The 13,320-nt window shown below is 40.7% G+C and overlaps 1 protein-coding gene across 4 annotated transcripts in view; it reads left to right on the forward strand.

The window, feature by feature from the left end:
• tfec (transcription factor EC) overlaps positions 1 to 13,320 on the forward strand; it is a 40,856-nt gene that overhangs the window by 5,091 nt on the left and 22,445 nt on the right. For all 4 annotated transcript variants that reach the window (XM_051077625.1, XM_051077626.1, XM_018682781.2 and 1 more), the window contains exon 2: positions 1,947 to 2,190. In XM_051077625.1, coding sequence (XP_050933582.1) covers positions 1,969 to 2,190 — 222 coding nt within the window. In that variant the 5' untranslated portion in view covers positions 1,947 to 1,968. The remainder of the gene's footprint in view (positions 1 to 1,946; positions 2,191 to 13,320) is intronic.

Genomic DNA, 13,320 nt, shown 5'->3' on the forward strand with positions numbered 1-13,320 from the left:
CTGCAGCAGAGGTGTTCTGCAATGTTGGTGGTGACAGAGTAAAGGCAATTAAACACTGTTTGCTCCATGCTTGGACAGCCAGGCGGCCGCATGCCTTGAGAATTAACCTCCCACATAAGGAGAGGGAAGAAACTAGAAACCAAGATTAGAATCACAGTCTTCTTCTTTTTTTTTTAACCTACTCTCTTTGTGTTCAATCAGTTCTACATTGTTGCAAATGTACAAGTCTCCTATTTTGCATGTGTTCTCCATTAGTACTCCAGTGGCAGTGACAGCTAATTTGCACTGAAATATTGTAATTTAGATATGAAGTACTTACTTACTTTCATACTTGCGCCCTTGGCTCCCCTTGGGACCATCGCCTATTGACGACTTCTCTCCATCTAATGCAGTTCTGGGCAAGTGCCTCAAGTGCGTTCCAGTTGTGGCCCATCATCTTTATTTCAGCCGTCAAAAAAGAAACTAAGTGGTGTGGTTTAATTTGTGTCATGTCAGCAGTGGCCTCTTTTGAACAGAATTTACCTCGTTACTTCTTTGAATTGCTGCCTCATTGTGCCGCCTGCTTGCCTACACTGAGCCCATGTATGATTTTAGATGGCATGGTGTAACCTGGCGTTGTGTGACACAATAGTGTCCGCTCATCAGCTGTACCACCATGCCAGCACCTCTGCTGCCGGCTTTAAGGAGGAACAACAATGCCACGTTCGTACCTTTAATTCAGAGCGCTGAGGAACAAGCATTCCTGCCTTGAACAGGCTATATGAAAGGGACCAGTGATGCTGAGTGCTTGACCTTTTCATGCATCTTTTGAAGGCTAATAAAAAAATCACTGAAAAAAAGTCTGAATTTCTCAAGGCAATTAGCATCAAGCAAAGTGCCGCATGTGATGCATGCCATAAAAATAGTCTGTCTGTACTTTCTATTTTCCATTTTATTCCTCCTCATCTCAGACTTGAGCCTCCTTTGCCAATAATTAATGTGTTCAGTGAGAAAACTGAAGGAAAAAGAACATTCATGTCACAAGAAAACTGGCACTGCTAATCTGATTAATATATTCTGCTTTGAAAGAGAGAAAATCTTCTCCAATACCTTTTTGCCATGTTTGGCTGAATGAGTGATATTATTAACAATTCATGTAAAAGGCCTGGTTGGCAGCAATGTTTTTCCAATCAAATTGGCTTTTGATTAAATATCAAATGATTCTGGTTAAGCCATAGCCTCCGAGATGCTTTGATCCAGGGCATGCTGCTTGTTGTTACTTCAGTCACACCAATAATCAAGTTTGTCCATCCATTCACTCCATGGTGGAAATACTAAAATTTTATAGAATTAAACTCATTCCAAATCAAATGAAAGGCCACTTATTCATTTCACAAATAAACCCAAAGAAAATACTGGGGATAATTTTTAAAGTTCTCAAATCTGACAGCAGACATCAACACTCCAAGGCAGAGAGTTAAAAAAGGAGCTGAGGCAAAGTCAGTATAACTGCTGTAGTGCTCTGGGTATCCATTGATGGTAAAAATGTCGGAGGCAGAAGAAAGTTATTTAGTCAAAGATGGCTACAGAGAACATGAGCGAGTAGTGTAGACATGACACCACCCTGTGACTAATATGTGCTACTATGACCTGCAATGTGTTCCTTTAGTGATTTTACAAGAAACTGACCAGATGTCCAACATTAGCAACCACCGCAAGACACTGTGGAATGCAGTTTTTACTAATCAGCATAAATGCATGCAAACCGCCAAATGCACAAGCACATAACCACCTCCACCCATGCATCTCTCCCTTTTGCCCTCTCGTTTCCCTCTCCTTAACAAGTTATCCACTGAGAAATTCAAGATTAAATCATGATTTAATAAGGATAATATAACAATTTCATTACATAATTGGTTAATTTACTGACTAATTGTTATTTCCTTTTTTTCTCTTCTTTTGCTTAGATACAGTTTTGGGTCGTCAGAAATGTTCCAGTCGAGCTCCGGCCCAAACAACCAGTGGGTGATTAGTCAGAGAGATGACGGACAGGGTTTATATAATTCTGGACCACATCCACATAGCTGGCCTCAATTCTGTCCCCCACATCCCAGCAGCGCCGTTGATCACTCTCGCTCCCAGTATTCTTACGGAGGAGCCTTCACCAGAGCACAACACCCTGTGTGGCGCCAATCCCCAAACACATGGAAGGTAGGTCGACATGACAGAATATCAGGGTAACACTGTCCTAATCTGAGCAAATGCATACATCAGAATCAAATCACTACTGATGACATCTGCTAAAAGGTCTTGAAAATCCATCAAACACTTGTCGAGATATTTCAGGACCAAAGTGGTGAACTGACTAACCCACAGACCAGTGCTGTGATCCCCAGTCAGGCTTCATGTCTAAAAAGTAACACATCTAATGGTAACTTGTAGCTCAAAATTTAAAGGGGTATTTCAGATACTAAAGCTAACATATTTAACCATATTTTGTGTCAGGGTTTTGCATAAATGATTCACTAAAATAGGTTTTATTATCTAATATTAATGCATCAATAAGCAATCAAGTATAATAACACAGATCCACTGTTCTTATTTCTATATGCCTACAGTTGGTATGTCCTGTTTTTTTTGTACTTTAGATTCCCTTTGTTCCTCCCAGTCCCTTCACATTACATTTATATGGCGAGCAGACAAAGAACTGTGATCACACTATAAACAGCTAACACCTCCAGTTTCAAAGACCCACTATCAATGTGAGCTCCTCTTGTCCACATGCTTCACCAAATAGCCCATCACCACAGGTATATAATTACTGAGCTGTCAGGTTTAAAAAAACCTTCTCACATGTTTAAATACAGAGCTCCATCAAACGCATCAGCAGTCATAAATATGAAACCTAACCAGGTCGTAAACACAGCAGGCCTCCTGGTGAACCTCCTCCTGCCTGCTGCATGTAAACATCAATGACACATTGTGGTCTATTCATCGCAGCTCTTCAGTGGCCTTTGAAAAAAACAAAGGTTAATGAATCAGGATTGTCATCACTGCTGTGGAAACGTACACATTTTATTAACGTTCATTAATGTTTTTTTAAACGCTGCAACACGTGTCTGGTTACAGTAACGTCTGCTGCTAACACATACTGGCCTGGTTGTGAGTATATTGCTGTTGTTTGCACAAGTCAGGAACTATTTGAATGAAGTCTGTGTTTTAGGGGTCATTTCTTTGGAATTCTGTCTCTGGGGATTGTAGCACCATTGTCCAGGCACCTAAAAACCCAGACAGATCACTAAACCATAACTGACCACTGCAATTACTGTGTGCCATTCGACGTATGCATACTGTTGTGTGCTCTTGTGTATGTGTGCTTTTTTTTTTTTTTTAGATTGCACAAAGATTGCAGGCGTCACCTGGGATTAAAAAAAAAACATGTCTATTTTCCTGCATTGCTTTGATGCAAAAGTGAGACTGAATTTTGTATGTTTGGGATACGTTGGGGCTGTTGTGAGAAGAGCCAAATAACTCCCAGGTCGGCTGTCTCTCAGGCTTTGGGGAGGGAATTTCTGGAAGGGAGATATGAATCAGACTTTTAGAGGAGGAGGAACAGACAACATCCCTACATTAGATGGATGACTGATAGACTTCAAAGCATTGTTGCAGTATGTTTTTCACTTCTGTAGGAGGCCCTTTCATGTGCTAAAGTCTGGTCTTGTGTGTGATGTGTGTGTTTGTGTGCATGAGTAAATGCATGCGAGTGTTTGTGAGTCGATATCTGCCTCAAGCTACGAGCTGCCCCCTTCAATACAAGAGGAAAGAGTAGTTAGGTAGGTGCAGCTAAAAGTGTTGGCGTGAGGAGAGGGTAGAATCCTTAATTAAAAAGTAGCGAGCCAAAACTAATCCACAGTGAGAGAATCATAGGAAATGACAGCTCTCCATGATGAAAGTTCTTTATAATAAAGCTGTAAGTATTTACTATCCTCAGTCTACTCCCTTAAATAGCAGACACAGTGTCGTGTTAGGCCTGCAGTATGTCCCAAAATCAAATCTTGTGTGTCCTGAAACAGCTGTCAAATTTAAAAATTGCATGTAAATGCCCCTACACACACTACAACTCAAGGTTTGTCTGTCTAACATCCATGACAGAGCCTGTGAGTCACGGTGGAAACAGACACATAATGTTAGTGTGCTGCTGCATAAAGTTCCACAAATTTAGCTGGCCAGCGTGAACGCACTGTGGCAATCAAAGACAAATTCTGTGGTTTGACAAATGCATTCTGCTTGTGAAATTCAATCTTGTTACAACAAAACATCATATAAAACCATTTACTGTGAAGACCCAAAGTTTTGCACAGTGGAAATTCTGACTGTAGATAGTGAAGTGTGACCACATGACTGATTCATGTTGGAAAAGCCTTTCTGGGTCCATCAACAAGGCCAACAACAGCTCAGTGACAGACAGGAAGAGAGGTGAGATGGCGTGTGAGGAAGGAAATGGTCAGAAACCAGGGAGAAGAGGAGCAGGTTGAAAAATGAAGGAGACAATCTGAGATAGGAAGGGGAATAAAGTCAAAAGGAGGAAAATGTGCCAGAGAAAAGAGCTCAAGGAAAAGGGAAGGAGCCATGTCTTGGTCAAGACTGGTGTGAAGGAAGAGAGGAGGAGAAATAGGAGGAATGCATGAGACGGGGAGAGAGCAAAGAAAAAAAGAGGAGGGTGTCAGGGCAGCAGGGACAGTGGCAGGCCAAAGCATGGGAGAACAGCAGTGATTGGTTTGGACCACCCATCTGGACTGGCGGAGCGCCTGGGCTGGCCGGACTGCTGCTGGACTGGGTGCATGCATGAATGAAGGAACAGAGACAGACAGAAGTCCTGTGTAATAATTCAGATAGATGGAAGAATGTTCTGGAAACATTAAATATGTCAATGGAAAACACACATGCTGTCACGAGCAACTGCACACAATTAAGGTTAATTCCATATACGGTATAGTAGTTCGACAAGGTTCAGCTGCATCTTCGTGTGCTGCTCACATCTCATAGCATCAAAATCTGTGGCTGTGTCAACCACTTTTTAATCTCTGTGACAGAAAGAGAGTTTGCTACATACACATTCATAAATTCATTAAAAATATACACACTGAATAATGATTAAATTACAATATGGATTTAAATATTTTCTGTAAAATGAAATGTGACCGTCTAGTTCAGTCTCTTAGTCATCAGTCTTCAGACATACAAAAAGTGGGTGTAGTAAAAAGTTATGCTCATAATTAAAGTCCATTTCCAGTTTATGATGTGACCATGAATCTCTCATTCATCAGCACAGTTGGACAGTGGGCAGGGAGAGAGGCTCGATTTATGCATATTTGCTAATCACATCTGCTAATTATTAAATGGCAGAAAATAGTTTTGGGACACTGGGACACTGCACTAAACCTGGTTTTTGACCCTCTCTGCATGCTGAACTTGTAGTCTGATTTACACAGCATACTGTAAATGAAATTAGCTAATCAAATGAAGCCTCAGACTATGTGACCTGCCACAATTATCCCTAAAAGGAACAGCAGCCTCACTGTTTTTCTTGGGTTCACCCCTATAAAAGTTGACCTATACATAGGTAATGTACTGTAGTTAGGAAGCTAATGAATACGTCTTTTTTAAAGCTGTTGGCATGGAGCTGTCATTAACATGTGTAAAGGAAGCATTGTTTTCTTACATTCAATAACAATCTAATGGCCTTTAATTTTGGTAGAGCTCAGAACCAGGGGGTGCTAGAGAATGCTCACAATAGGGGCTAGCTGGTTAGCATGCTAACCTCAGTAAGAGAAAAGTTATAGAACTAGAAGCAAAACATTTCTGTTGCTTTCCACCATTGGAAACAGCTCTTGGTGAATAAAGGAGTGAAGTTTGATGCTGAACTTGCAATGTTTCTTTGAGACTTTGAAGAATCCAGCTGTTAATGCTAAAGTTGGCTTTGTAGTGAGAGCAAAACCTATAAATACCTCCTTTAAAAAACAAGCCGAAACCTGAATTTCATGACTAAAAAATGATAATAGGAATCAAAATCCCAGGTACGGAAAAGTGATGCTATCATGATTGTATGTCTACATTTACATGAATGGTTTCTGTATCATTATCCAGTTAGGGTTAGGTATGGTTATGAGTTACTATGTTTATGTGGCCTGGACTTCAACAAATTAACATTAATATACCATTGCTACTACCTTTTGATATTATGAGATAGAGATGTCATCTTCTTTTATATGACTGGGTGATGTAACTGCTCATTTCAGAGAGATTTTTCACAAAGGTCTTTGCCCTGACCCCTTCTGATATGAAAGGGTTACCCAAGACACTAATAGGATTAGACAGAATAGCCCTCTTAATGCTTCACGTTCAATCCTTTAGTGTCTCACACTGGACATAACTCCATCCATAACAACACACACACACATCACCACCCCACCAGCTCACCCCTGACTTCTCCCTACGCCGATTGTTCTTGCAACAGCCGAGATCAAGCCATTAGACTGTCCCGATAATTGACACACACAACAAAAACACAGACCACTTCTGGATAAAACATATCATAATCCTTCAAGGTGGGGGTACTGGGGGGTTTCAAGGCCACCAAGATAGCTATTCACAGCGTCCAGAGACATGGAGAGACCTCCGGGAAAGACATTGTGAAGTGTTGGTATGAGACTTAGTATGACACCCCTGGGAAGAGTGGTGATTAGTAACGAAGAGGATTGACTACACTCTAGGGCATTTGTTACCGTTTGATCTCACATTTAGAAACATATGCATGGCACTGACTTATTCTTGATGCTACTAAAGGTAGTGAGCAGGTAAAGGCTTGTTCTTGTTGCCACTTAAGCTGGAATTATACTTTTGTGGAGATACACAATAAACATCTCTGACGATTTACATGATGCAGTGATGGATCAGTGTTCAACAACATGTTGTGTGGCTTTGCGTGCCCACCCTGATCCTACCCTGATCACCAGGAATGTATGCTTGTATATATTTGATTGGAAAATGCCCCGCTTTGCACCGTAGCAAGAGTTGACCTTAGTTTAACTTTTTTGCCGAACAACTGCATCAAGTCTTCTTCTTTATCTGCATCGTTTCCTTTCTAATTGGTAGAGATTTAGTCAGTGAACGCTAATCATTGTTACCTGAATTCACCTCATCAATTAATGAGAAATGTGGCTGTCCAAGCTGTTTTTCATACTGTACAGCCTTTATCGCAGGAGCCTGTCTGCAACCTAAGATTCCTAATTGATTTTTACAAGTTTAGATTGAAAACCTGATTGCACTTTTTCCATTAGTCCCTCTAGATTTTGTAATTACTTCAGAATGTTTTCTTGTTTTGTTCTTGAAAGCAATGTCTTGCTGTCCTTATGTGTTTACTTTCCTTCAGCTACCTCACGTGGTTCTGTTCTGTTGTTGATATGATGTGTTTGGCAACTCAATTATTGAAATCCAACGTCAACTTAAACAGTCTGTATAGTCATATTCAGATACACACCTGCTTTATACAAAGGACCTTAAAATGACATTCTGAAATGTTTCTTCATATCTCACATACATGGATGGGATAGCTGTTCAAGTGATTAGTTCTTGTGTGGATAAGATCCAGCAATAAAGCAATCAGTGACAAAGACCATTGTTCTCTGTGTATTTAAAGACAATGATTGTTAGTAATTATCTTAACAACATGAGTCTCATCAAGCTCCCACTCTTATCTACCCCCATCTCTTTACATTTACGCCTTCTTTCCCCCTGATCATCATCCCAAACATCTTCAGAATGGGTTTGTGTCCTGTGGCAGTGTTTTTGAATGTGTTCCTTCAGGCATTTCTCTCAGCTCTCACAGACGTTTGTTGGACTTGGGTGACAAGATTTCGATGGTGACTGTATGGGTAAACCGCCTGTGGTATGAATCACTGACAGAAAATGGAAGCTAGTGCTGCATTCATGCCCTTTTGGCAGAATGGGAAGAATGGGGAAACCTCAGATTTTTCCTCCTTGGGAGTCTTGACACATTATCCAAAAATGGTTACTTCCTTTGCAAGCCTTGTAGTCACACCAGATTAATGGAATTTACACCCAAGATAGATATTTTATTAATTTCACATATTTCTAATGATCTGTTAATGGGTAATTATTGTTGTACAGTCTATATGACATGATCTGAATGTGGTATAATATCACATAGTGAACATGAAGAACATAAAATCTCGCAGTTTCTCTTATTCAAGTCCAAAAGTTCCCTATCCCTGTGTATGATTGAAATCAATATTCCAATATTAATAAGGATATTTCCTGATATGTATTTACTTTTTCAGAATGTCATGACTGTGTAGATTTAGTGCATACTTCAACAACACACATATTAGCTGCTATACCTGCAACCTTTCAGTTCACTGATGCCTTCCTTACCACTGAGCTACACTTTCTCTGGCACTAATGCCATCAGGGCTGAGGCCCATGCACCAAGTACAGCCATTCATCCAACCATTCAACCCTGGGCATCACCGGGGCCTCTGCATACTCCACAGCCTTTATAAGATTAATGCAATGGATGGAGCAGGTGTCTGCCAAAATTCCATTCCTATTTAAACCTCCAGGCCCATACCAGCTACCTAATCCTATTAGGCCTAATTGAGTGAAGTCGACAGTCTTTTTCAGTTAAACTAAGTTCACGCACTAATAGGATTCAAAAGGGGGGAAAAAAGGTACAATGTGTAGAGAGTAGTAGTGTTAGTGTGTGGTTGGCGAAGTGGACAGGGTGCAACAGGGACCAGGTAAACAGGGACTCTGAGTTGGGACCAGTAGAGGCTTCCTGCTGGGTTTGGGAGGGAGTGGGTTGGAGGTCTCCCCAGAGGCTAGATAAGCTCAGAGGGGGGGAACAAGAACAACATAATTGGTGTTTGAGAACCCCTAGTGTGTTTGTGTGTGTCTGTATGTGTGTGTTTATGATCCATGCATAATAAACTGTGTGATGTTTGACAGGGAATGTACTGTATGCATAAATACAACTACACACAACTACACCGTTACATTGCAGGAAACCCTGATAGAACTATGTTCTACTACTAGAAGAAAGAGAAAATAAATAAAAAACCAATGTGGTTTAAAAGCATTAGTGCTTGCACAATGACAATAAATCAGAATCAGAATCTCTTGAATCTCCATCCAAATCCAACTGATTAGACATGACATGGAGGGGCAGACACCTCTATGTAAGGTCTCACAGCTGACAATGCATATCAGAGCAAAATCCATAAGCCATAAGGACGAAGGAACTGCCTGCAGAGCTCAGAGTTAGGACTGTGTTGAGGCACAGATCTGGGGAAGGTTACAATAAATTCTCGGCTGCAGTGAAGGTTCCCAAGAGAACAGTGGTCTCCATAATTCTTAAATGGAAGTTCAGGACAACCAGGACTCTTCCTAGAGCTGGCTGCCCAGCCAAACTGAGAAATTAGGAGAGAAAGGCCTCGGTAAGAAAGGTGACCAAGAACCAAACAATCACTTTGGCTGTACAGAGACATCCTTAATGAAAACCTGGTCCAGGTCTCACACTGGGCCAAAGGTTAACCTTCCAACAGGACAATGACAAGGGGCACACAGCCAAAACATGCAGGAGTAGCTCAGAGACAACTCTGACTTGAAGCACTGTCTGACTGGCAGAAAATCCATAAAACCAAGGCAAGCAAAAGATGTCGTATCATATCTAAGAAGACTCGAAGATGTAATCACCAAAGGTGCTTCAATTAAGTACTGAGTGAAGAAAATCTTGGGTGTAGATTGATGAGGGAAAAATAAATTTGAGCAATTTTAGCATTAGGCAGCAACATAACAAAATGTGAAAAAGGGGAAGAGTCTGAATTCCTTCAAAATACACCAAAACATAGACAATAATGTCCACTGCAAATATATCTAATTTTCTTTGACATTTTATGGGACATAAAAGCCAAATCAGCACTTTCAGTCCTAATTACCTTACAGGTGTACTTACAGACACCTGTACTTCCATCAAAAACTTCCTGGTGAGAAAGCAACAACAAGATATACAGTGAAATGTCCTCAAGCCAAAAGACAGTAGGAAATGCCACACTAGTCCTTAAAACCAAAAAGCTTGTCACCTCATTGAATCCTTGTTTTTTGCTTGTGGCTACAACATGATCTTATCAAAGCTGTCGCCCCCCCGAAAGACAAGATGAGCAATGAGCACGCACACACACACACACACACACACACACACACACACCAAATTAAGGAGGTCAGAGTGGGACACAGTGTTTAGCCAGTGGCGTCAGGGACACAGCCATGGCCTGAGGTCCTAACCTTTCAGGACTGCCCATAGCCAGAGGTGTCACATGGGACTCCCTTTGAAGAAGACACATCCAAAGGGACTTGTGAGACAAAAGGTTAGCATAGGATTTCTGTGCCCTTACATTGCCTTCTTTCTTGAAAGACTAATAGACTACAAAGGGACTGAAGGGACAGTTGACGGTTAACTGGAAGTGACAAAGCAGATGTAATCTAGGTTTTAAAAGTAACAGCATTGAGTTAACAGATTTATAACTGTTACATTATTATAACATTATTATATGAGACTAATTTATCATAGTAGACATTTTGTTTTTGTCACATTTTGTCACATTTTAGTCATTTCATTGTTGTTAGTTTTAGTCAACAAAAACATGGCTCCATGTGTTCTCATCTATTGCAAGGTCAGCTGAAAAAGCTCTGTTCACCTGCTAATTCACGCTGTATGTGTGATTCTGCAGATGCATGCTAGCTGTTAAAGACTATAAACTTTAAACAGTAATTAGTTCATTTGTCCTTTCGTCCGTCTTTCATGTAGTTTTAACTCATAACTCATGGATATTTCCATGAGTTATGAATCCCTAAACCAAATAATAGTGAACTTGTATTGGAAACCAATGATTTTTTTAAACTTCAAAACTATTCCTATTGTTAACTTCCCCCCTCCTCTGGTTTTTACAGTGTAGTACACTGTGGAGTCTGCTTCAAGAGACCTTTTAAAACACATACGACCCTCAGATAAGTTCAGATAAAGGGACGTATAAACTGCCTGACAGATAATTAAACCATTACATGCTGTCAGTTCTCCTAATCATATTAAAGAGGGGTTGCCTTCATAGACATTTCCTAATCTAATTACATCTCCTCTTTTCTTTTTGTATCACTTGCAGAGAGTCATTGCCTTTGCCTCCTGTATTTTCATGGAATCCTGTGGAGATGTCAAAAGGCTTTTCCTCTTTTTCATAGAAAGTGTATGAGAAAATGTCTAATATATACCTAAATTAAAAAGCATATGTTGTGTTTCCTGCACTTATGCCCATACTGGAGATAAGAGCTGGGCATTTTGTAAAAATGTAGCTAGGAACAGTGTTCGTAGTTCATCCTAAACTAAGTAATGCGTTTCCAATGGTCCGTTACAAGCGGCTCAGACTGTGAAAAATCCAGAGGCACAAACTCTTTTCATCAGTTATGGGAACTTTGGAAACAAGACTTCATTCAGTTTGAGGACGGATGTTTTAAAGGGACTTGTCAAATATCAAACTTTTTGTTAAAGGCACAGTTTGCTTTCTTGATGAGAGTTCAAGATCAATAGCTCTTTCATGTCTGTATGCTTAATATGAAGCGACAGTCAGTACCTGTTAGCATAACAACTGAAAGCAGATACCCTTCGGCTCACAACTAACATGTAAAATCTGAGTGTGTATAGATAATTCACAGTGTAAAGACGTGGCCTGATCAGGTAGAATTTAACCTGAGTGGGCTTAACTGTCCTGAGTCCACCTCAAATACCCAAGATACCAAAATACCATGTATTTGTTTGTGTGTAGGGGTGTGTGTGTGTGAGAGAGTGTGTGTGAGAGATTTCAGTGAGGGAGACTCAACTATGAAAAGTCAATAGGGAGGGAGGGGGGGAAGAGATACAGCTTAGTACCATGATAGAGCAGAGAGAAGGCAGGGGAAAAAAAATCAAAGAATTGGAATAATTGGCATAATTCAAGGTGGCTGGGCACAGTCAGGGGGAGTGTCAGTGTTGGGCGAATCTTTTGCCATCCTCAAAGAAAGACTGTCTGCACAATTAGCCACACGAACTCTGACCCTGCTCAGAATAATTAATGAATAACAGAGGGGATAAAGACAAAAGGCGCAGAGCGGTCTGGTTGAGTGGCGAGCGAGGGTAATACATCAAAGAATGCCGTTAATTGGCCCTGTGGCTTTCATTCTTTGCCCTATTTCTTTCAATTCATTGACTCAAAATAATGGGTTCAGGTTCATTATCAACAGGTCGTAAGCCCTGGGAGTGCCAAAATTCAACAGGAGAGTCAGGTGTGTGTGTGTGTGTGTGCGCGTGAGTGAGTGAGTGTGTGTATGCCTGCCAATGCATGTGTACAAAAATGTGTGTAATGGCTTAGCTTTTGCCTGGCCCCCCAAAGCCCTGACGACACCAACTCCACACAGTGGAAAGTAAGAATTGTGTAGCTGTGTTGAGAAGAAGCAACAGGCCACTATTTTTAAGATTTTTCTTTTTGGTTGTGCAAGAAGAAGAAGAGAGCAGCTTCTATTGCATTTGTTGTGTCTGAATGCTACAAGTGTCGCCACGATGCTGGAATATAACTGGTACGGACAGGTAAGTGAAACTGACACACCTACAGCTGTGGTGAAGTAAACTCAGTGTAAATGTCTGCTGATGTAACCGAGTGATATTTGAACGTAGCGTGTCTGCTGTGGCCTCAGAGCTGCAGTCAAAGCAATTCTACAGCATGAAACTATATTAATAATGTTGACGATCATCAGCGATGGTTGTATGATGCACACAGCATGCATTAACGTAATCAAATCACTCTCAAATATCACAGACTTCCTTCATTTCCATTACCTCAAATCCAATTTTTAAACAATATGTTTGTGTCATGTGCCTGTTTGAATGATTCAGATAAAGAGCGGCCTTGTTTCAGAAAGCTGTAAGGTGACCGTGACCACTCGGTTCCATATGAAAAAGAAAAAGAAAAAGAAGAGGTACCCAGGGTCATACTTAAAGCTGAATAATGTGGATTTAAATGCCATTAGTCTCAATTAAATTCAGAGTGGTATTGAAATAATTCAACCCTGTTAGAATGGTAATACCAAACTAAACAGAGTCAAAGCTGAGCACTGTGCAACAAAGGTGACAGGAATACAACTTCATTAAAAAACAGCAGAGGCACTCAGGCTGATGACGTAAAGACCATAGAAAGAATTACTGTTATTACAGTGCTTGTCGACTGTCTGTATGGGAAG

The sequence above is a fragment of the Lates calcarifer genome, linkage group LG18 (genome assembly GCF_001640805.2).
Source record: "Lates calcarifer isolate ASB-BC8 linkage group LG18, TLL_Latcal_v3, whole genome shotgun sequence".
Lineage (NCBI taxonomy): Eukaryota > Metazoa > Chordata > Actinopteri > Centropomidae > Lates > Lates calcarifer.